This window comes from Triturus cristatus, chromosome 4_1 (genome assembly GCF_964204655.1).
Source record: "Triturus cristatus chromosome 4_1, aTriCri1.1, whole genome shotgun sequence".
NCBI lineage: Eukaryota > Metazoa > Chordata > Amphibia > Caudata > Salamandridae > Triturus > Triturus cristatus.
This window is the reverse complement of record NC_140585.1, coordinates 824,389,243-824,414,745: the sequence shown is the minus strand read 5'-3', so window position 1 is coordinate 824,414,745 and position 25,503 is coordinate 824,389,243. Positions and strand designations below refer to the sequence as shown.

Below are 25,503 nucleotides of genomic sequence, written 5' to 3'. Positions count from 1 at the left end.
TGGCAAAATTAAGCCGGACTCTGCCAACCTCCTTTCAATGGATGATTAGGGATACATGGCCAAGGGGTATGAGCTTTTAGGAGTACAGTGTGGGGATGAAGCACTGCGTGATATTTGTAAAAGTTGTACCCCATGGATTACTGCCCCATCGTCTTTTTTGGGCGGCCTGTGCTGTCACATGCCAACACGCACATCACTGGACTGAAAGTCAGCGGTGAGCAGAGCAAATATACGTACAAAATATTCATGTGCACAGGCATATATGCATACGTGGTGTTTTTTTTAAATCTCTAAATCCATCCCCTCGCTCTCATCCTGCGCCCGCCTCCCCCGCTCCACTCCTCACCATGCCCCACTTCGCACAGGCTACACATATGCTAATGAAAGCAGGCTTATTATTGGAAGCATGGAGCTGCTTGTCAATGAAGCTTCATTAACACTGTGATCACTGCCTGACATTTATCTTATAATTTCTAGAACTGGCTGGTGCGTCTCCATGGAAACTCCAATTGCAACTGAAACAAGTGAGATAATAAAGGCATCCACTCAGATTGACAGGCTGTGAGCCTCGCATTGCCATGAACGTGCCGTTATGTGTGCCTAAAAATGCATGTGTGTGTGTGTCTACATTTGAGTATAAATATGTGTAAACGTTAGACTATAAAAATGGCGCCCCTTCGCGGCTGATAGCAGATAACTTGCCTCTACTTTTTGCGCGGGGCATACGGCACACAAGGAGAGACGTGTAATGAGCAGCAGATGTATTATTTAAATTACATTATCTCTCTGCAATATGCAAGATGCTCGTGCCAAAAACAATCCTAAATTGACCACATTTCTATCCCTTCTCGTATTGGAAATAGGCAGTTAGAGTTAATTGAAGTCCATTAAGAGGCAATGCATAATTACAAATTACTGTTCCGGGCACTGTTTTTCAACTACAACCTGCCAAGGAATGTGACTGGCACCGCCGCCACAGTTCGAGGACTAGCGATTTATCTAGGTCAAAAGGATGTGCATCCTCGCACGAACCAAGAACCTTTTTTTAACCAGGGCGAGTTCTGGTTCCAGCTCATAAGGGCAAATCCTGTGCAGTTGTGAGGGTTTTGTTGTGTCGCCTTAGTGGCTGTGAGCTCAGTTTTTCCATTTTTCTTTGACGTTGGTCTGTGCCACCCCGCTTTCTACCACCCTTTTCTGTGGGGAAAAAGAGAAATTAAGGTGCACCTTTAACTGACATAGAGGAAACTACTCTTCCAGCCACAGTTATCCTTGACCTCAGTTTTGCACAAGCAATTAGTCTGATGGTTGTGTTCATTTAGGTGCAGCAGTGTTGGCAAGGGACCCTATGTTGTGTGTGGTGCCTTCATACATTCCTAAGTGCTTCATCAGCTGGGACTTGTAGTTATGCTTTTCTTAATATGGCCTCAATTATGAGTGGCATGGTAATGGTGGGGTGACTGGAGCTGTACTGGGAACCCAAAGCAGCCCTGGCAAGTTTTGTCAGACCAGCCCCCATACGGGGCTAGCAAAGTACAGCCAGCGAGCCTGACCACTACAAATGGGTGGTTTAAGAGGCTTATTCCAAGAAAATATGGGAGAAAATGATGCTTTCTTAAACAAGTTTGTCATTATATATTCAGTTGTATTAGTTTTTAAAGCATAGTAAATGATGACCTTACTGCATACCTGGATATGACGATCTTTGTTGGGCTCTTTAATGATTCCCTCGTCCTCCAACAGTGCCTCTCATCTCTCCATAGCCCCCCTCTCACATGTATTTTATTGTTTTATAACACCTCCTATACCAGTGGTGGGTGTTGAAGCACTTTACATCACACACACATAAAGAGGAAATAAATCATACATGTGCAAATCAGTGTATACAAAATGTTACATAAGGCAAAGGGGACTACTAGGTGTAGGAGTCACATGCCATCCATACTGGTAGGCACTTTTTAAGAGTGCTTGGTCTGGAGAAGCACAAACCCAGGATTAAATTACAATTGTAAATTATGAACTGCACAGCAACAAAAGAATCTCTGTGACAGAAGCAGTAACCCACTGAGCTATGCACATAAAATATTGTTCTTTAATATGGATGGTACACGTTCTTTGAAGCAGGCATATACATTCCCTGCTCTGCCTTGGATGGGTCAAAACTGCCACTGGACAAAACTCCCATGCTCCCGCAGGTACATTAATCACCAGAGTTAACTTGGCACTTTTATTGTTGCCCAAAAACTGCTGAATATACAAGGAACTTTGCAGTGCTTTTAAAACTGCTGCACTGCTACAAATACGGCCCTCACTAAGAAAACCACCCCCCACCCTTCCAGCCTCCCAGGGAAACGCCTGATGCCGACTACTCCCAGTCCAGCATTAGGGGTGTCAAATTAGCACCTGTAAAACTGGTACCCTGCAGCACACCCCAACAACACTGTGCCATTAAAATTAGTTTGTTTTTAATGCTTTGTCAGGATTAGTAAGTGCTTTGTATAAATACAATTTCTATGGATTGGGGAATAACTAGGTGCAACTCGTTTTACACTGTAGAATTCCACAAAATACTCCTCTTTTGGGGATTATCGCTCACGTTACCACCTGCTCGCAACAGGTGGTAAATGGGAACTGGTAGAGCTGCTGGTGGGCAAGAGATGAGGGAAGATTTTTGGGAGGGTGGGGGAGAAAAGCTGAGACTATAGTCTGACAGAATGGAGCAGTACATGCTCCTGTGCCATAACCGAAGGTGGTGTTGGAGGTAGAAAAACGGGTCTGGGCAGTTCGTTCCCAAAATGAATTCACTGTTCTGTCCATTGTTCCTGCACCTGGTAAATCTGGGTGCGGTAACAACAACCAACTCATGAATGAGCAGAGCGGAATTCCATCTGGGAATTCCGGTCCACTCAACTTCTAATCCGCGCCTCTATGTTTGAGCTTACGGCTCCCAGCATGAAAAGTGCTAATATTTAAAAAGCCATAACTAACTGATGGTGGCACACCTGAGATTGGCACTTGGAAGGTATGGAGATGGTGGTTGTCGGTGATCAAGAGCAAACTGCTCGGCGCCCCCAGGGGGTTTGCGGCCGAGCTGTGTGCTAGGGCCGGTTTTGGCCACTTTTGTTACAGGTGGCCGATATTGCCGGTCCCGGTAACAAAAACGGACCCTCAGGGTCCAAAACTGACCCCCACCCTGGTGGCCCACCGGGGGAATGCCCGGTGCCCGCTACGGCCAGTCTGCCCCTGATCAAGAGGCGCAGTGGTGCACAACTCAAGTTTTGCCCCATATGGCCAGCCAGCCTTGGGCTTTTTCAAGGCTTGAACTGAATTAAAATCCTTTTGTTTGCAAGTTGGATTGTGGTCTGGATCATAATATATATGTGGCATGCAGCCATTGAATGAGTGTAGCATGCATCTTCCAGATCTTATTTTCACTTTCAAGCTAGTGAATCACTGAACATCTTCAAACAACAAAGCTCAAGTGAAGCAGAGAATGAAGTTCTTTCAAGTTGTTCATGCCCTGACCACTGAGAAGCCTCTCAAATAAGAGCTCTGCTCAGTCTCAAACAATCTTCGGTATCACTTCTATAATGCAAGATCAATAGGTTCTGTTCAGTGTTCTTGACCCTTTTCATTTATTGGTTGCCAAAAAGGGTGTAGGTGCCTTGGTCCTTTTGAGCCTCACTATGGTGCTCTACTCTATGAATCATGGCATTTTGTCTATCTGTGTGAACAAACATATTTCTCTCCCACCTTGTCTATCAACTGTGTCCAAGTTAAACTGTGGAGTCTTGCAGGGTTCGGCCCTTTCATCTCAGTTCTTCAAACTTTAGCTGTGTTCTTTGGACGGCCAGAGTTATTCTGCCAGATTTCCTTTTCTAAACTCTGTGTATTTTACCCAAATCATCCTTAAACTGAGATGCCGGACCATTCCTCTTTCAGTTGATGCTTACTGGCTTTGGATGAATTCATGAGAAGGTTTTTCTAGCTTAATCCCTCAAATATTAGGCAGTCTGGGTTTTGTGTGCGATCCCATCTAGCTTTTTTCAATGCGATCCTGATCAGTGTTCCTAAAACCACAAATAATTCAGGAGTCTGTTTTACTTCAGTTCTTTAGATGGTTTCTCAAGGAGCAGCCTCACTAAAAGCTAACTATTGTCATGTAAGTTCACTTCAAAGGTTTTTTCCTAGCTTCAATTATCACCAAAACGTACATTCCACTTCAGCATTGATAATCTTTAAATCAGACTGTGCCACTTTTTCTAGCTGTCACTCAATACCGAGCAAAGAGGCTGCAAAGCCTTGAAAATGGTCGTCACAAAGTGCCCGTGACACCATTGTTCCACACATGACACTGACCAGTTGGAAAACAAAGTATGATTAAGGTCCTTGGCATCGTTCGCTCGATTATGATTAATACGGGCCTGGTCTTCTCTCTAGGGGAGACCTGAGGCTACACCCCATCAGATACCATTGGTGTTTCTCCATCCTTACAACCCTAAGTGTTGTGTCTCTGTTATTCAAGTGCAGGTAGCTGCTCTTTTCTGGCATCCCGCGTTTGGACCCCTCAGCTGTATGATTTAAGCGTTAATTGTGGCCGGTTTCTGCCTTGAAAGCCTGTCACGTTATTGTTGTTTATTTGTGTTCCTCTGTGTCATGGTGGTGCCAAGAGGCTCTGAGTGACAGTGCCCTCTATAAATGCACACAACAGGGTCCACAACAGACCCCACGTGAAATACAACCAGGTGTTTTTCATCTAACAAGCTGCATTGAGATTTCTCTGCATGCTTGCAGATCTACAGTCCTCAATAGAGTCTATATGCATTTAACATACAATAACCATGCTTGACTGTGTAGTATAGATCTGACTGTAGACTTGGTCTCAACAGCTTTAGTACTTCCTTGAAAAATACCTGCGCTCACTATGCCAATTATGCATTGGCAGCAGATACGCATAAGCCATTAGACACAAATGATTGGCCGCAAGGCATTCATTACCACATATCTGCTCCAGACATAGTGTGCAAGCTAACAGATAATTGTTGTCTAATTTGCTGTGTCTGAAGATTTCCAGTGAATGTCCGACAAATACAGATAACTCCATGTGCTGTTTTATCTTGGTGTAGCCAGTCACTTATTCTGTGCACAATGCTGTGGACTGTGGAGAGCACTGTGCAAAAATGGTACCCAAACGTGAACATTTGTACCAACATCTGTCTTAGTCGGCAGCACATCAAGCATGAAGATCTTTTGAGTAACTAGATATGCATGAGCTGATCCTCCTTGTCCTTCTTTTACACTAAAAGTTGAAGAAATGTCTCAGCATTATTCACATCCCAACACAATTTGCCTGCACTAAAGGTGCCCCTCTCTTTATTCCGGCATAACCCATCTGCATCATTCCTCCTCCAGTTTGATTTTCCTTTTAACTGCACACCATAGTGAGCGCCTGGCTAGGGTTAGGGATCGTGTCTGTGTTTCATTGATGGTACTTATAAATACAGACAACTGTAAAAAAGATATTTTGACCCCCCCTCCTTGGTTGCTCCTCCTGGTGGTAGGTGCTCTACCCAGCTCAATCTTAGAGGTTATCTCCAGGTTCCATACCTCTGACATTTCGCCCCAGTAGTGTCCCCCCAGTAGATTGTTATTTTTCTGAGTGTATCTTGTGTTCTTCCTACCTCTGTTTGGTGGAAACAAGAGGTGGGATCTCTGCATTGCCTACCATGTGCTCATACCTCTGACCTTACCCGTCCCCCTCCCCAGAAGGATTATGTCGTATGATATTTGCTCGCTACTTTTGCTATCGAAATAATTCACACGGCTGCCGATGTGCTTTTATTTCCTTCATTTCTTTCGAAAAGTATAGCGCATTAAGTTCATGATCATGAGTCTAAATCAATTGAGGTGCTGCTGCAAAGCAGCCATGAAGCTGGAGTGGGTCCAGAAGTGAATTAATCTGAAATGTATTTGATTTTGAAAGGCTCCATCTGGCAGTGTTTGAAAAAGGCAATAAGACAGACACATAAACAAATGATCATCTGTACTCAAACAGCCAGATGTAGCCTCCGAAGGAACCGAAAAAGAACATGACTTCCTACTGGAGCTTAGGTGAGATTCCTAAGGCAATGGCGTACTCTCTTTAGAAGCCACCATTTTGCAAGGAGGAAGTCCATGGCTCCTTTGTTGTTAATATGGTTTCTAATTAGTCCTATGGTGTGTTACTATGAGTATAAAGATACATGTCTGGTATTCACCACGATCAAGAGAGCTGCAAGGCAGAACAATGGGGTTTTAGTCCTCTCTATTTGGAATCAAACAAAAGCTCCCTTACACTAGTGGGAGGGCAGAGGGACAATTGCTGAGAGAGGAAACTTTTGTTTTATCACTGATATCATGTTTAAGCAAGATTTAGAATACATTAAAAAATATTCTGCCACCTAGACCCCATCCGTTCAATTCTTGTTCCACATGTAAATTTGGGATGCAGAGCTGAGAAATTTGACAAACTCAGGTTGTATGATAGCCAGAGGGCCAGGCTGATGCCAGGCACAGTAAAAGGCCACTGAATCTCCAGATTTGCTCTGGATCCTTTGTAGACGAGTCTGACTCCGCAGATGCGCCCTCTTTTAGGCCCAGTCCTTCTCCTCTTCTACAGTTGATGAGAACGCCTAGACTTCTCAGGGTGAGAATGAGCCAGCATTCAAACAAGTTATCCTCCCTGATCTAATGTGGTGAGGGAGCTACAATGTGGGTGGGAGTCCTCCTCAGTGAGAAAGCACAAAGAATGTGGAGGATGGGACAGAGGATGTAATCACGTCTTCTGAATGGTATCAAATCTGAACCAGGCCTCTGCAGAGAAACTCACAGTCTAGAGACCATGTTCTTGGTGATGGTTCGTTTTGAAGGTCATAGAAAGGATGACTTGTTTTTCATTCTCTGGCGCTCCCTTGAATTTTTGGAATACTAAGATCTATGATATACAACAGGCTTAACATCACCGCAGATCATTGTGTCATGGGACAAAATAAAGGATCTTCTGTTGTTGCAACGATGTCCTATACCTTTGAGCGAATGTCTAAGCAGCAGTACACCTTTGCGCCTGTTGTAGGTGGGGCACTCGGAGGAGCTGAGCTATGACATGCTAATGCTTTGAAACCCTGCTGAGTGATAACAACATGGCAATAAAGGTGTTGGACGAACATCATGGAAGCACCCCTCTCACTGGCATTCTCCGTTGTCAAGCCTACAGAAGTCCAGTGGAGGAAATAAGGACAGTTGAAGATAAGGAGAATTATAGCTACTAGTGAGGTTGGCCATCTTGCTAGTATGTAGACACCGTGACCCACAGGTTTTAAAGACGTCAAAGGAGATAGGGGAAGGCTACGAGGGAAGAAACATATTTGCCATTGCACCATACTTTTAAAAGCTACAGCCTTCGCTATGGCCCCGAAATTTACTTTCAATGGATACACATGAACCAGTTCAGAAAACAGCAGATTTGTCAAGGACATCTGTGCAAGACGCAAATGCCACAGACCGCCTGAGGAACCATGCGCAAGGACCACTTCTACTGCAGATAAGTGGAGAAGGATGGTCTGATTCTTGACTAAATGAAATTTAGTGCAACCTGTTTAATGAGTAATTAGAATCTGCCGAGATAAGCTCCTGTTGTTGTTAAGGAAGCGGATGATATTGCCTGACCTGAATCTTAAGCGATGCGCAGTAATTTTAACTCCACTTCCAGACCGTCACAAGGTATGTCTGTGTAGGTGTAATCAAATAAAAAGCACCATTAAAGTTAATGAATTTCTCTTACTGCGCGGGAGAGAAGTGTACTCTGCTCCAAATATGGCTAATTAAAGGCACAGCGCATCAGTAATAAGTTCTCTTAATATTAAGTAGTCAGCTGCCTCAGAAACAGAAAAAAAGCTAGCATGATGTCTTCTGAAGCCTAATTATGGCTGATAATTATTCTCAGAACCTAGTCCTGTGCGCTTTGGGTTAGAGAGCCTGGTGCACTACAGATTTTCTCCTTTTTAATATTTTTTTTTAATTATTATAGCGTTTCACACAAACTGCTCAAATGTAATATTTAATTGAAACTAGTTCTCTTCTTGAGTGTGCTGCAGAGAGGATTGTACCATTGAATACTGGGTATGGGGATATCATGGTACCATAATAGCATCGACAAAATATCGAAAGATAAGTGCATATAGAGGGAGTATAGATTTACTATTCTTAACTGCACACGTGTACCTATATCTATCGTCATGATACATATATGTGGCGTTAGATATACAAAATATATGCATAGTTACCTTCAATGTTTTGTCTCTTTATATTTTGTCTATGATATGAAGGTCCCACGATATTCCCTTCTCGATATTCAGGAGGCACACCTGCAAAGAGCAGTGCAGTTAGTTTAATTAATTTGTATTTGTTTCATTAAATAGACCTTAGTGCAATAGTGACAGGCATATAATACAGATCAAAAAGGATGTAAACTACATACACAGTAATTTGCTTTAAAAAGGTTTACAGGTAATTAAAATAAATAGATTAAAATATAGGATAAAAAGGAGAAATATCCAGATAACTATAACTTACAGATCAAAAGTGATATCAATATATCTCTTATGACATGCATCCACAACCATTTAAGCATATTCCAACTACTGTATATTTCTATCATATCTTAGGTCTACTAAAATTAGAACAATTAAACTATAACATCAATCACCCACCCACAGTTACCCCGAATCAAGAAAAGCAGTCATAAATAAAGTGTCATAATATTACACATGGACAAGTATATCACAATAGCACCCATTATCACCCACTTTGTCAGTATTAAACTAGATTTCCCTTCCCTTACCCACAAAGACTCAGGGAACTATTCGATACATTTCTGTCTGCTTCTGGGACCAACAAACTACCCACCAGGCGTTCCCATGCCTTACCCCTTTCAATTTTTCCTGGTCCTCTTTTTATCTCTCAAAACAATACAGCACTCTCCAAACTTGCCCATTTAACCATTTCTTTATACCATCTAGTAAATTGAAGATCATGCCCTGATTTCCAGTGCATAATCAATTCTCATTTTGCAAAAAATCAAACCTGAATCAGTAAAACTAGTAATTGTTTTCTTACTTTTAGGGCGAGGGTATCCCCCTAGTAGGCAGAGCAAGGGTACTTTGTGGGACATCCCGCAAGGTTATTCCATTAATATATCCTATTACTTCCTCTCAAAACCCCGAGCAGTGGCAGAGTTAGTACAAAACGGACATTGCTGGTTGTGAGGTGGCTCCCAGTCTTGGATGGGCACCATGCATTTTTAGAGGTTATGCATCCCTGCAAGCGCAATAAAAGCATTTCAAATTTGTCTTTAAAATGTAACGAGTCTCACCATAAAGTCCTTAAGGGGTAGTTTATTACAGATGCAGATGTGGAAGCGGGGCTACCACCTTTGCTGTGTCATACTTACTGCCCTAGAAAAGCATTGCAAGAATCACAGTGGGCACCCACCATAGGCATCAGTGCCACCACAAGGCAGTACTTTGTGAGTCATCACATTTTTGTGCCATTCACATTCAAACCGAGCTAGGCCACGGTGAACACACACCAGCTGGGATAATTGCAGCCTCTATAACTGCTAATTTTATAGGGTGCTTTGTCTTCAAGGGAAAGTTCTATGGCCATGCACAGAGGTCACTGAAGTCAAAAAATCTCACAAAACTCCTGGGTCACCACTATATTGTCATATCCAGATGAACAACACTACCGCAGTCACAGCCTGCCATCCTTTCTGAGGTAGGCGTCGATCTAGCAAACTCCCAGTATGGACTAGTCTGCATCTGTAGATAAGAAGTGTGAGCGAACTGTGTTTTTTTTTGCAAAAGATGCTTTCTTCTTCAAGCCATGTGTGTGCCAATCAAACAATAAATCGATCACAAACCCACAATGTGTAAGACGTGGGACCACCCCAGTTAGTATCATTCGTGATGCAGTCTCAAATGATCTGCAAATCAGATGCCAATGGCTTGATTATCCAAACCAAGACACTTCCATTACTGATTGACCACCTTGCATGGCGCACAGCCTTGTGGTATCGTTCGTTCTCATCACGCTTATTTACTGCAGGAAGTAGACCCGATGGCTCTACTTAGAGAGCGCGAATTCCAGACCATCTCCAGTTCCTTCTGTAGAACCTCTTTAGCCGTTGGGACACACAAACACGCGCTAGATTGTTATGGTCTTGATTGGTACAAATTGAGAGGGGATGCTTTGAATGTGGCTAGCCTATCCCGGCCATCCTGCTGGCCCCAGACTGCCTTTACTATAAAAAGGATTCGTTTCCAGTGATTAGAGATGACGTGCCAGGTCGCCTGTGAGTCCGCTCAACTCAATTGCCCTGAGACTGGAATGCCCTGCCCCCGCTTCAGTCAGAGCCCGCTCGCCCTATGCTTTAATTTGCTTTTTCATAAATCATCGTCTGCTCGCCGACAGTAACCACCAGGGGACTTTTCTGGCTGAATTGTTATTGGGATGCAGACTTCCATGTCACTTACACCCCCCACCGCCCCCAAAGCGGTTCAGGTCGGACATTTTCTAACCTATCAGTTGCTTTCCTTTTCTGAACCTTGGGTCAAGACTTGCGTGTGCCCCAGGGTAATTTAGCAGCTGTGTTGTAGTGCAATGTAAGTAATATATCTTCTCAACAATATGCTATTCCCTATGTTCCTGCGAAAAGTAAAAAATGTGAGTCAGGGGCAATGCAACTCTTCCTTTTAATGTAGAAGCCTTAGTTTTTAATAAAGGTGTCGACTCTTTTAATATAGTTTCCTCTCTCATGTCCACAGTTCACATATTTTCTGTTTAATAACATTGCACAATGATCCTAGGCTCCAAGGGCAGTCAATCAAATTGAATTGTCGGCTAGATTGTGTAGTAATTTAGCATATGGATAATGTGCCTACTGCAGAGATCTGTTTAAAGGTCAGGGAATGGCAAATTTAAAGTCGTTGTTGAAGTGTTTCATGCTTCTGAGGTAGATAAAATCGGTGCAGTGTCTGTTGAAATCTCTTAAGTGCATAGGCCCGCCGAGGGAACTCATCTGCACTGGTATTTTTTGTATTCAGGCTTAAAATGGTAAATTGAGAAATTCTTTCACAATTCTACCAAACCTTTTGAGGATTTTTGCAAATATTCTGGTAAATCCTGATCTTTTCAACTACAGATTAAACTGATGTTTAGCAGTAAAACAAGAGCCCATTTCGCTCTTTGGCCAAAGGCTTTGATCACGTGATCAAAGCCTTTGGCCGAACCGCGTCTTTTCGGTATTCACATAAAGCGTTTACTGCATTGGAGCCCTTCCGTGTGAGCGTCTTTTCTATGTTGCATCGATTGGCAGTTGGATAATGTATTCCCTGGTCACTCCTCCAGTGTTTCCTCAAGTATGAATGTAGCTGTCTAGTGAAAGGGTCTGATAAGTGAACACATGAGAGAAAGTTTTCCCAAACTTTTTGTGACCTGAGCCAAACCACTGTCTGGCGCAAGACACTGAAATCTGGAAGACGAATGTGAGTAAAAAGCTGTTTCCAATGTGTAAAAGAGGCCGAAAGTGTTGCAAGTCTGTCCCGGTTCCCTGTAACTCGTTAAAGAGCAGCTTCACACTGCCTGACAAATCTCAGGTTGTGGGGTACTTTGTCCTCCGTTCTCCCCGGCAGCAGGCAGTAAACCCGAGGTAGGAGGCCTTCCTGGATTAGAGAGTGGGCAGTGAGCGTGTAGCCCCTCCTACATAACTGGAGTGCTTTTCTTTGTGAGTAATCCCCGAATAATGTGGTCCACACATGGGCGCTTCACGCAGCCTGCGAGCCTCATGGCCGGCCTCCTGCATTAGTAATCTGACCGCTGTCCAAGCCTTTCATGTGCCTTCATAATGACGCTTGATCTGCCTTACCACTGCCAAGGCGCGGGTGCAATGCTAATGCGCCACAGGCCTCTTTACAGAAGTAACGTAATGAGGCCTCAACTTGTTAGTAGTAACCACGTTTTGGCTGGAATGTTCCCTCCAGGCATTCAGAAGAGCTGCTGGCTCCATGTATGCTCTTACGTAATAGGTACCAAAACAAAGTTTGCAAAGTCATACTTGTTTAAGGAAAGACCTATTTTCCTAAACCTCATTCTAGTTCCATGCCTTTGTAGACTTTTATTTGTTGACCTGTCGATGCTTCCTTCTCACCTTGTTCTCCTTCTTTGTCCTGTACAGTAACGGCACAGCTAACAAGATGAACGGAGCTATAGACCACTCGGACCAGCCTGATCCAGATGCCATTAAGATGTTTGTCGGACAGATCCCAAGGTCCTGGTCAGAGAAAGAACTTAAGGAACTATTTGAGCCTTACGGAGCCGTCTACCAGATTAACGTCCTGCGAGACAGAAGCCAGAATCCTCCTCAGAGCAAAGGTAGGCCTTGTTGGTTTATGTTGTGTTCTCTGATTGAGCTTGTTTCATTCACGAGGTTGCAAGAACAGGTGACGCAAACATTTTCAAAGGATATGATTGGAAAATTACTCTAAGTTACGCAAAGTGCTCGCCGATTCCCTGTTCTCACATTAAAATCTGAACATATCACAGCAAAGACATCCTATTCTTTACTTCCGGCCGTCCACGGCTAGTACATCCTCTGATCCCCGTGAAGAGGAAATAAACACGTCAGCCATACTACTTAACTCTGCTAACGCTCTTGGCTAAGGGTTAAGCATTTGATTGTGGACTCAGAAGACCCAGGTTCTTATCTCAGTATCCCCACCAGATGATTTGATTTTGGATCAGTCACTTTATCTTCCTATCAACAGCTGGAAAATGCAGAGGTAATGTAATTCAGGTGACTTGACAAGTGAGCTACTGGCCATGCCACATGATGTTAAATCCAGCATACGAGCGAGGTCTAAAGCATGCTCGAAATTTGCAACTACATCCCACTAATGTGGGGGTCAACGTGGCAATTCCAGTGTGGTCCTACAGTGAGGAAGAGGGACTTTGACAACATGTAGTCCAGGGCACAAGAACTATAATGTTTTTGGAGCATTCCATCCACTGAAGGTCGACGTTTTAAATTAAAAAGGCTGAAGCAAACACAAACATTGGAATGTTGGTACAGAAGGTCTGTACAAGCCATTAGTGTTCCTTAGCCATCCCATTATCTTCAGTGGAATGCTCAACATTCCAATGTTCTTATAACCATTGACAAACACCCTCTGTGTAATGCAGTGATTGGCACACTCGCTGAGGAATGAACCAATTATTTGTACCTCAATTGTAAGCTTTCCATTGGTATTTGAGGTGCAGGTTAGAGGCATGAAGAAGAGAAGAGACAGCAACAATCAACCGGCCAGGGACAGTAGGCATTTGGGTGTGATTGTGATATATAATTTGGGAAGAGAGTGCCAATAGCATTATTGCATTCATGCAGGTGGGCATTAATGTATATTAGAACACTGGAAGGTTGAGAGCTCCATTGAAGGCAATGAAGTGGCTCCAGGCTTATAATGGCCAGCCTAAGCCCGTAGCTCCAACATTCCAATGTTTGTCTTTCTGTTTCTCCCTTTTTTTTATTTAGAACATAGCATTTTGCTCTTTTGCCTCGTGCTATACCTGTTGTTAAAGGTCCTCACCCTCGTTAAAGGGTTCAGGGCATTTAACAACCGGTATAGCCCTCGGCAGCGGGCTGTAAGGCTATATTAACTGCACTTACAGCATATTATACTCAATACACGTCAGTATAACCTTGCTATTGAGACGATGACTCTTGTCATATCTGACGGATGGCGCTCTAGAGTTATACTAGCCAACTCCTTCACTCTCTGCATGTGCCGTCATTTTTAAGAGTGCTCCTTCCTCTACCCCTTGGACTCCAGACAACTGATCTGATGTTATCTGGGTGCCCTGTGGTACTTGCAGTAGAATCCCTCCTCCATTGAGATCGTTGTAAAGGTCACGCAGGCACGGAATGCCACTTGTATCTCTCTTAACACCCTGGCAGGCTCCTTAACTGGTCGGAAGAGGCGCCTTGAGCAGTGTGCTCATGTCCCCGTGCCTGGAAGAGAGAGGCCTGCTTCCAGCAGTCGGTTTATCCAGGAGATTAGGAGTGCTGCATGCTTCAATTATCGACTTTGCCTCTCCACCTTCCGCGAGACCCGCAAGCCATGCTGTCCTGCACACATCCCTGCCCTCGTGATAATCTCTCATCTCCATGCTAACCTGAGGGCTGGGAGAGGCGACCGAAGGAATGGCCTGCGTGATGTACATTAAAGCTGTGAAGGACTCCCCCTTCTTGTGGTTCTGGCTCAATCTTCGACTCCGTTGTCTTAATAAATGCAAATCCCTGCTCTTGAGCAAGGGCAGAATGCTATATATCCGACGCACACCAAACAATGCTGTAGGCGCCCTGATGCCCTAAACAAAATGTCGGTCTTCAAACACATTTGAGTCTGACTAGCATGTCATTAATGAAAAAACACCCATTAAAATAACTTAGCAGGTTCGCTCAGCTGCGGCAGGTACCTGTACGTAACCTACGCATCTCACATGCACAGTTCAGAATGGCCAGCTATACCCGACACCCTTCCCAGGTCAATACAATGGATACCCTGTAGCTGGGCAAAGGTATCAAGAGTGTGCTCAGTATCAAAGATTGGCAAGAGGTTGATAGTGAATGCCGTATAAAAACATAGCATTAATATATACAATTTTACGTCTTGCAGAACCCTCCCATGAAATTATTATTTTATTATTAGTGTTGTTGCTGCTTTACGTATTGTTGTTTTTTGTGCTATTGCCATTATCATCATTGCTGCTATTTTATTGCGACAGTCACTGGCGGTCTCTTGGTGCTGAGTGCAAGGATGGGGATATAACAGGTGCTGTGATTGGATAGATCCCACTGGAAAAAACATTGTTTATAGAGTCTAGCAAAAGGGCAGGTGATTGGAAATGTTGTGAATGTGTGAGGTGGAAGAGGCTCCAAGGCTTCAAAGCCAGGATGGAGAAGGCTCGCCTGCTAGAGTGAGCGCTGTGGAAGTTGAGAATGGAGAGGAGGTGCTCCAGGGAAGAGCTTGGGGCTCTGGTAGGAATCTAGTGATTGAATTTGGCTGTGATAAAAGTTGGTGCTTCTTTCTAGAAGGTACTACGAGCAATGTAAGGTGACCTGTCTTTTGTGCTTGCCTACTGGAATCCAGCAAAGAAGATATAGCACTTGGGAAATGTGGGAGCTTCTATAGAGGCCAACACAAAGCAGGCCACACCAGTGTCTGTGTTGGTGAGTCCAAGGGAGCCGAAGGTACAGGCCACTGATGTAGGTGCAAATATACAACATACAAGCATTTACAACAGCCACTCTGTGCAGAAACATCAGGTCAAAGAGAATCAATGAGAGAGTATGGAGGCAGACTGAGGAACCACAGTGCTGGGCTCTTCAAGGTGGAGACCTAATTTATTGATTACGGAGAAGAGTGAGAGGAATGGAGGAGCCAGTCCTGTAAAACAGCAAATAGAGAGCACACTTTGCCTGAATAATACTTCCAGACCCAAACGACAACAGTTTTCTGAATATATTGGCACACAAAGGCAGTGCAACTACTATATCTGGTAACCATATGTCAATAAATCATACTGAGTGAAAATTGTATGTTGGGTATGGAAACTACCATCTCAGCAGTCATGCCATGCAAAGAAATGAGGCCTAAGTCTCTTACCTTGAATCGGCAGTCTGATGTGGGATGATTCAGGTTCAGTCTACAGGCACCCTACCTTGGCGAATGTGTGACTACAGGAGGGTGCCTCCCACCATATGTGCATAACCCTGGAACCACCGACCATAGGGTTTTTGAATGAAAGTTCCATTGTTTCAAAGTGAGAGGCTTAGACCTCATTTCTTTGCACGGCATGACTGCTTAGATAGGAAGATACACTCCTAGCCCTCGCAAAGGCCCTAGACCCATCTGGGCCGAAAAATGTTGGCTTTAATAGGATTTTTTTAGACATTGGAACTCAATATCAAGACCTGAACTCTGCTTTTAGTTATTTCTAGGGTACCTACTTATTAAAGGAAAATTCCCTGTGTTTACTCTGAGACATTTTTATCTCTTACCCTCTGAATCCCTGCCACATATCCAGCCATGATTTATATAAGAACTCCTACCCATTTTTGGTTGAGTCTGCCCTGGTTGTACAATCATACCAGGGTATGGGTAGGCGCCAATGATGAAGCATGCCACTATTAAGCGGGCGAGGCGTCTACTCCAAAATCTTTGGATATTCCCCATGACTGTCCTTTCTGGCAAGTTTATCCTGGCTGCCCTTTTGCGTTTGTGATTAAGTTTGGGAGAGCTCAATTAGGCTTTCTCTTCTCTTGCTCTCTCATTGTGAATGAAAAATGCTTTTTTTGCCATCTAAGATATTGACCGTTATGTATAATAATCAGAATTTTATGCATGCTGGGACCGGGAGGTGGTTTCTTCTTGAAAGCAGAAGTTGTGTGGTTAAAATTGCCTTGTCCAGTAATCAGGTTGAAGGTGTCCAATATTGAAGGATGTCAGACCTCCGGCTATTTTTGTGATTGATAATCTGATGGTATGAGAGACTATGGTGTAGCAAAAAATGGTTTCTAGTAGGTACAGTCTGATTCTACATTTGAGGCTTAAATGTATTCTATCCACCTGGGATTTATTTTTTGCTTGAGATTTGAAAGAAAGGAAAGGGTCAGAATAAAGCCAGAGAAACCTGGAATTGTTGATGAGCTAGATAAAGCAGCTGTGTAGGTGCATGAATTAGGTAATCCGTCAAGATGCTCTTGATGCTTGCCCAGCTGGGAAGGGAGAATTCAGCCTGGGGTCAGATTTGAGGTAAAGTGCAGACATAAAGGATGGATGGTACCCAGTCAAAGCCTTAGGTGTTGTATCTCATAGGACGGTAACACCTAGAGCTAAACTGTTGTGTTGTAGCATATTGGTGAAGGTCAAAGTCTGAATAAAAGGTCCCCTACGGGCTTCACACACACAGTGAATAACATGAGAAACTGAAAGGTGGCCATTTTAACAAACTCCTTGGTGCTTACATCCACGAAATAAGAAGGATCAAGAAGCTGCAGGTTGAACTTCCAACAGTGGTGCAAGCTCACTAACTGGCTGAGCTAGCTGATTGCTCTTGATGCAGAGTTAGAAACGCAGATTTAACTGTTGTAACAATCATTTTACATGAGTTCAATCACGTTTAGATAGATGGGATGCCTCTGTTGGTGAGAATATATCTGATCGCATGGACTATGAGTTAAAATTAAATTCATGCATACCATATTTGCTGCTCCTAGCTAATATGGCAGCAACAAACAATATTTATATGAGAGAAATGGTTGGAATTCGAAAAGGAAATATGGAGGTTGGATTTCAGAAGCGAAATAATGCCACACCAGAAATTGTATAGTATTTGTAATCTGGATCCATATTGAATCTTAGCCCACAGAGAAAGATTAGATCAGAGACATTCAAGATTTTTGAGAAACCTGGAACATTGCAAAAGAATGCACAAATCTCTTATTTCCTGCAATCCCGATTTGGGGAATTTGCCTGACCCTATGGCTGATGCTGTTCAATGTGTTCTTCCAAATCAGCCTTCTGAAAGATGAGTTTGCCAGTATCCACCCTGTTACTCACCCCCCATTGCCCCCAAACCCCGTGGAAACAGCTGTCGAGAATCACAGTATACATGTATCCTCATTGCTGGCCAATCAGTGTAAAATGTGAAGGATTGGTAGACTCAGCCAGGCTTGTGTAGGGTAAAAGTAAGGTATAGGGAAAGAATGGTAACATTCATATGCGCTTTCTCTATCCTAAAGCACTACATGTGTACCTGGACCTCCATCTAACAGTGAGCAGTGCTACTTCCGGGTTTGCCCCTCGTTATGTGATGTCCAAAACGATTTTCTTCTGTTCTTCTTTGCTGCCAGTATTAGGAAAACCACAGTGAGTAGAAGCATTAGATTATACACCTGAAACATCCATGTTTGAAGGAAGGACTTGACGTGATGATGTAGCTGGACAAGTTGAGTGACCTCACCTCCTCCAACATAGCTGCTACAGTACATCATAATGGAATTTCACACCTTAAAATAGAGCAGTCTCGGGGGGGGGAGGGGGGGGGGGTTGAATAAAGCGTGTTATAACATGTAGACTTTCCACTCTTAAGCATCCCTTAGAAAGTGTGCTACCAGGATAAAGTCAAGACAAAGCTACGTGAGACAGACATTAATTTTTAGGTTGAGCCTGGGCTGGGCAGCGTCTGGGTGCTGCGAGGCATGAAGTAGTGGAGTATGGCTTTGAAGCCCAGACCACTCTCCGCCCATATTTTATATTGGCTTGTATCATTGTCCTTCGTAAACACTGGCCTCTGAGTCATTATTAGCCTTGTTAGTTCCTCCTTGGTACCGCCTTGTCTGCATTTGTTACCTCCCAAAATGACTGGATGTTTTACTTGTCTTGTTACATGGTCTGCTTTATTTTGGCTGTGAGCACTATTTTGTTTAATGATTTACCCCTATTCCAGCCACTAGGTTGCAGCATGCCGCCCGCTTTTATTTTACTTATTAATGGCAATCCGCTTTAACTATAGCGGCCACGTTTCTTTCTTTCTTTATATTACTTACTAATGGCGGTCCGCTTTAAGTATAGGGTAGCGCTTACTTTAAAAAAAAAAAATGTTTACTAGTGTGTATGCGGTGCTTTCACATTCATGGAGGTCATGCCCCTTTCTTTAGACAAGCCGTGTCAAAAGAAGAGTTCACGCTATTGAAGTGAAAGACCGGCATGGGCTCTTTCACAAAAAAAAAAATCTTTTTAGCATCTTGACAAACAGATGCTGTTTTTTTGTCGAAGTGCTGCATGCCCTGGCTTCACTTTAATGTCAGCCACGCCCCTTTCTTTAGATGCGACTTGTCCAAAGAAAGGGGTGCGACCTCGATAAATTTGAAACCGCTGCATGGGCGCTAGTAAACAAAAAACAATTCCAATGCAATAGGTCTCGCATTTGCGAGAGTTTAAGCTATTGTATTGCCAATAGCTCAAACTCTCGTAAATGCAAGTGCTATTGCATTGCAAATGCTTGTTTTAAAATATGGATACTAGACAGTGCTAGAAATAATTCGACCTGAAACATAAGGCGACAGTGCTCGTCTTTTGCTGTCTTTATCTGCCACCACCTGATTCCCTGCTCAAATATTTAACAAGAGCTGCAAAAGGGACGCTTGTTGACCCAGAGCGCTTCAGACTTGTGAAATCATTTAATGTGTGACCATCATTTGATAAAAGGGTTAACTCTGTTAGTCAAGGAAACCCCGGGCACGTCCACACTCCTCTTCAGGTCCAAAGCCATCGGTTAAAAGAAGGTGGCCAGGAAAAACGAGGGAAACCCGCCAGCAGCCGCCGCGTGTTATCCGTCTATAGGTTTCATTGAGTATTGAAACGAAACATGTTGATGAATAATTTCAACCAATTACATCTAGTCAGTCTCATAAAGTAACTGTTTCAGAAAGGCTGGTGTAGGAATTAAAACCTAATGCATCCAGCAGGCCTTTTATTGTTTTCAGCGTGCCTAATTACCGCCTAATCCATACCCTTGAGTCCACCATTTTTAGTGGGTGCATGTCAGCCTGTCAATGCGCAGTCTTCCTGGCTGAGCAGTCCCATTGCAGTCATGATTTCAAAATTAAGACTTTTTTTTTTATGTTATCACTTTTAAAATGAAATGTGATATTTTATTAAATAGGGTCGAAAATGAAAGAAGGATCTCAAATAGAGCAGTTATTTGCAGTCCTGTTTCCAAACGAATACTTTTTTGTTATTTTTCAGGACTTTTAAAAGAAATATGATATATTACACAGCAGGGTTAAAAATGAAAGTAAGCTCTCCCATGAAAAATCGAGGCTCCCTCATGTATCTAGTGAGCACAGAAGCTTTCTACGGTAAATTGAATTGTCTTTACTGCAAATGGATGTTTGACTTAATGTTCACTATATCAAGTTGGAAGATAAGAAAACTCAGAGGGCCCACCCACGATCCTGCAGGTCGCATGCTCGAATCCTAGCAGTGCCAACTCAGCCATTCACACACACAAAGAAATTTTTGTTTCAAGTGCGTGCTTTTTAAAATGTCATTATCATTTGAGACATGTATTGTCTTGGTTACTAATGAATACAATTGTTGAGCATATTGGCTTGTCAGCTTGCATACAGGCCTTCATGCTTAACTAGATCCAAACATGTATGAGAACATTTGTAAATTATACACGTATCTAGGGATATGTGTTGTACTGGAATATAGGTTTTCAACTCACATACACATAATGTTGACTGTCATCTATGCAGGAAGTACTACGGTAATACTAGTGGAAGGAAACAGGAACTAGCCAGACCCACAAGCAGCCAAGGTCAGATTTAAACAAGTATTTTCCCCACAAGAATGTTTAGCTCACGCTTTCAAGCATGTCTAGCGACATTGGTGGTGTGCCAGATTCCTATGACGTACATCGGTCCTAGCCGCAAATAGCTCGGTGCTCTATCATGGAAGCCGGCTAGAGGTTGTCAGCTGGAGCTACATTTGAAGCAAGAGCTCTGCACCCAGACCGCTTGTAATGAGACTGCTTTATTCACATGGCCATCGTTACATATTAGCATTTAATCAATTCATTAAGTAAGAAAGCCCCTAATCAATTCATTAAGTAAGAAAGCCCCTTGGCAGTGTGCACGAGCACATCTGAGTGAAATCCACTTGCCAGCTGTCAACCTGTCAAACACTAGAGAGACGCCTTGAACGCGTGTCAATACCACTGTCCAAGACCCCAAGGATTGTACTGATACCCACCGCCTCTGGGAGCATCTGAGAGCTCCCTTCACTCAGGCTAATACCTGGATTAAACAGAGAGCACACAGAATACAAACTTTAGAAGAAAACACCCAGCAGGGGAAGGCTGACTGTGCTGTAGCTGACAACTTAGCTCTCTTTCTAAATGGTGCAATCCAAATTGATCTGCCTCTTAGCCCTTGGGTTAGGAAGTGGGTTAAAAGTTGGTGCAAGAGCAGCATTGAGAGTTTTGGAAAATGCAGTCCCTCACTATATTGCATGGTTTCATACTCTGGTGCTTAATTTGAACCAGGGCTAACTGGTGCACTGCCTTGCCACATATTTTGAAGACATGGCCGAATGATTGAACTTACTCATCAACTTGATGGAACTCTATCAAAAATGTGCCTGCAACAATTCGTGGGAGTCTCTTGCCCAAGAGGGTAGGTGTGAGAGGAGTTCATACTCTGATCATAACACAGACCTCTCTGCTGTGACTACCAACAGCCGTGGGGGGTGAGTGCCTGAGATTTGCATTAGTGGTTTTTAGATGAAAACATTAACAAGCAGTGGCAAACCACCAGTCTCACTTTCAGATCGCAAAAAAAAATATTATTGCTTTTGGGGTCTAAAACAGGTAGGAAAAAGGAAATAAAGCAAAACTCATGACAGCGCCTCATGGAAAAGTTCAGTGTAGCAAGCAGACAATGGATCTGGTACACACCTCTAGAAGGGGTCATTATCAATTGGGTTGGTTCTGTCATGCTCAAACAGATGGTTTAAAATCATACAAATACGGCATCTAACAATTATGCCTTTATTTTTGTGTTTGCTAGCTCCATTCCTCTATTTAATATTTCCGTTTCTTCAGGGAATCCGTGAATCTCGGTTCTGCACAAAAGCTCAATTTTTGAGTTTTTAATTATTAAAACGTAACTTTCCTGAGTCTTAATACATCATTCATATTTAATTAATCATCAAATTTTTTTTTTATCTTTTCACCTCTGTGCACGTGGGATGTATACTGAGAAAAACGTTAAATATCAGCTTTTGTTTTGATAATCGATAGTGTAGTGTCACTGTCTCCCAGGCAGTTAATACCTTAGAATATGTGTTCCATAAATGTGTAATTATTTTTTATAGGAACATAAGCTATCGTCTGGTCTGTAAGGCAGATGACTGAATAGATGGAATACGAGAGCAGGAATCCTGCTGGGGCGGGACTTAGGCATATTGAGCACGTAGGTTTCATGCAGCATGATGGAGGGTGGGAGTTTGCGGAATATAAATACTGCAGACGTCGAAAGGACAGTGGGTTTTAGAGACTGCATTCATTCACATGAACAGCTAGGTAGAATCCTGCACATTCTAGGTGGCACTCACTGTGGTGCACATGGTTTTCCCTCTTCTTAAACCCTCATCATGTCTAAAGACACCTTCATGACACCTCCCTGTCTTTAACCACCACTGTATTTTTTTGTTAACCTATTTCTTAAGCCCACCAATTCCATATCCTGATTCATCAATTGTGGAATTGCATGTCTTGATTGTAATATGTGTGATATCATGCCAATATGTCTGGTGGATTTCTCATCTGTTTGTTCTGTGAGCTCCACCAGAGAGATCTTAGTTGGAGGTACAACAGATAATACGTTGGTTTTTTTGCAAATCACTTAAATGCAAGGTTATAGCTCAGTTAGAGACACAACGGAACTTAGTTGAGTATTCTGAGGTAGATTTAACAGCCGCTTGTGAGGTAACTCAAATAGCTCATAGCTAAATTGGAAGCTCCTGCTGTTGGTCACTGACCAAATTAGCTCTTCTGCATACTCAGAGATAGCTCAGTTCAAGGTCCAGTATGTAGCTTGAGCTAAAGCAGTGCAGTTGTTTTTATGTAAGCCTAGCAGATAGTTCAATTGTGGTATAGTGAAAGAGCTTTAAGTCAGAAGACCGGAATATCATTTAAGCTTAATCTTGGAGGTTTGCGATAGTACACTGGAAAAGTACAGTTGCGACCTGGGTGAAAAAGGTAGCTCAGTTGTATTCTTCAAGGGTAGTGAGTTGTACATCCCTTGGCCAGCTCAGCTGTAAGCCTACCAGACACACCCGCCCAGAGTTGTGGCAGTTCTGGAAGAAGTATTGAAAGGATCTCCGGTGAAGGCCTGGAAGTTAGCTCAAATGGGTGCTTTTTGGATTATTCAGGTGGATGCTTGATCTGTAGTCCACCTCATAGTTCAGTTGTTGGCCAGGATGGAGATAGCCTGTTTGATATGATACACTTTTGTCATGCAAATCATCCGATATTCGACCAAATAAATCATCATTTTCATAATTTGTCAAAAGATAGGATTGTCAGACTGATTTTCTTCGTTTTTGTAATCGCCTGTATTAGGATATACACATTAATGGGACATGTGACATCATATATTGGTTCATGCATTTGTTTTTGGAAACAGTCTTAAGCTGCCAGTTTATTGTATTGTATTGCACCATTAAAATAGTACTTATTACCGCTATGTGGGGGGCTGAAGCCCTTGCCTACAGGGGTTATTGTATGAGGTAGGTTTAACAGAAATTCGTAGCAAATGTAGCTTATCTGTATGGTCGCATAATGATATACAAACATCTACTTGTTACAACATTTGTGAATGCCATTTTTGAATTGCCTGATCACCAGGTCTTCTAGCAAGAAGTGTTGGGGTGTGACTGTTTTAATCTAAAAGGCAGACACAAATTAAAACATTGTCAGAATTTGAAGGGCAGCACTGATACCAGATTCACCAACTGTCATTGAGTGACATGAAATTCTATCTGAAGGACAAACATTGATCATATATTTGCAAGTTCAATAACATTTAAGTACTTGAATGGCACTTCAGAAAAGGGGCAGCGCAGGCATGAGTGTTGCTCTTAAAAAAATAAAAGCTGACATCAAAACTCCTACAGCAGCTTAATCGTGTATTAAGAAAATTCTGCTCCTGTTGATTTATGCAGAAAAATAAATCTTAAATTAGTTTTTACTGGATTTTTTTCCTAGTAGTTGGGTCTTTTTGTGAGGCATTTTCGATTTGCCCCTGCCTAAGGTGTCACATTAAAAGCACACATATATCTTAAGGCACAAAGTTGTTCTCTTATTGCAGTCTGACTAATCGGGCATTCATGCCTCTGAAGTCGATAAAATTAGTATCCTGAGATGGGTCCAATTAACACCACTAAGTAAACAGCAATCATGTAACCGCTATTGGAGGGTCAAGAGAAAGTACATTTCACTGTGGCAAAGACATCATAAAAAGGCCATAGCATGCATATTTTATTAATAAACTCAACCCACTTAGTTAATGCACTCCGCTGAAGAGATGTGTGTGCAGCCCACAGAAAAGGGAAGCTCAGCCTTTCACCATCAAATCATGTTACAAATATGTTGAGCTTGCGTTAAAAACATTGTAAAGTATCATGTTGCTCTTCTTGGACTACTGTGCTTTTTGAAAAGTCCTGCTATTATAATTCTGTTCAATAGCCTTTTCAAATAGCCACTCACATCTATTCTAAATTCTCCCACAGTCGCTCATGCTGTCCAAAATCAGACACGTTTGCGAATTCTAAACCTCACCCAGATAGCGCGGACGTGCGCTATTGTTTCAAAAATGGCACCAGTTGTCTTACTTGCTGTTGGAGCGGTGCGGAGGCTGCTTCTGGTCCTTGATTCTGCCACCTTTTATAGCTGGCGTTTGTACGGCGTGACCCTCCTGTGGGTGCACACTCTTTGCACACCACTGGGCCCCGCATGCAGCTGGAATGGCCATCAGCCGTGTGGGAGAGATAGCTCAGTTCAAGGTCCAGTATGGAGCTTGAGCTAAAGGCGGTGGAGTTGTCCTCTGCGCTGAGGATTGTGGGATTGAATGGCTCTGCCATCGTGCCCCCTACCAACATAACTTCCAACATGTTTCTTTATATAGGTGATATTCGGCAATGATCAGATGAGCTGTCTGCTCTCACTCTGTTAATATGCAAATATACAATAATTCAAAAGAGAGTTCATTTGTTGACAGTGCGCTCGTGGAAGGAGTGATCATCTTGGGTATGGCACCACTACTGGGGTATTAAACACCCGCATATTCCTCCTCCTGACTCCTCATTAGTTGCCTGGGTGATTGGGTTCCTCTGGAAGTCATTGCATCAGCGGCTTTCAATACAGAAAGTGTGGTAGGATTAAAACTCATGTAACGTAGTTAGCTTGGCATGTTGTTCACAGCTTTCTCAATCACATGCAGGGCCGGCTTTAGCACTGCTGGCACTCAGACATTGTTGTCCACCCCCCAACTCCCCGATGAGCGCCTTCTCCACTGATTCCCTTACTACCACCTTGCACCCGTGCCCCTCATCTCTCCAAAGCCCCCTCATACATTTCATTTGTATTACAGTGCTGGTTGAGGTTGGCTTTACTAATAAGAATGCATTTCTACCCAACTAAACACTTTTCAGCAACATTAGTAATAGATAAAGACAAGACGGGGTTAAGAAACATAACGTCCTAACCTATACTATTCTATTTACATGCAGCTCTTTGATGACAGTTTATAAGTCACTGTGCTGTAACAGGATTGTAACTTAT

General features: G+C 43.0%; 1 protein-coding gene across 38 annotated transcripts in view; it reads left to right on the top strand.

The window, feature by feature from the left end:
• Positions 1 to 25,503, top strand: part of CELF2 (CUGBP Elav-like family member 2) — a 1,172,172-nt gene that overhangs the window by 863,783 nt on the left and 282,886 nt on the right. For all 38 annotated transcript variants that reach the window (XM_085653524.1, XM_085653515.1, XM_085653510.1 and 35 more), the window contains one exon: positions 12,269 to 12,465. In XM_085653524.1, coding sequence (XP_085509650.1) covers positions 12,269 to 12,465 — 197 coding nt within the window. The remainder of the gene's footprint in view (positions 1 to 12,268; positions 12,466 to 25,503) is intronic.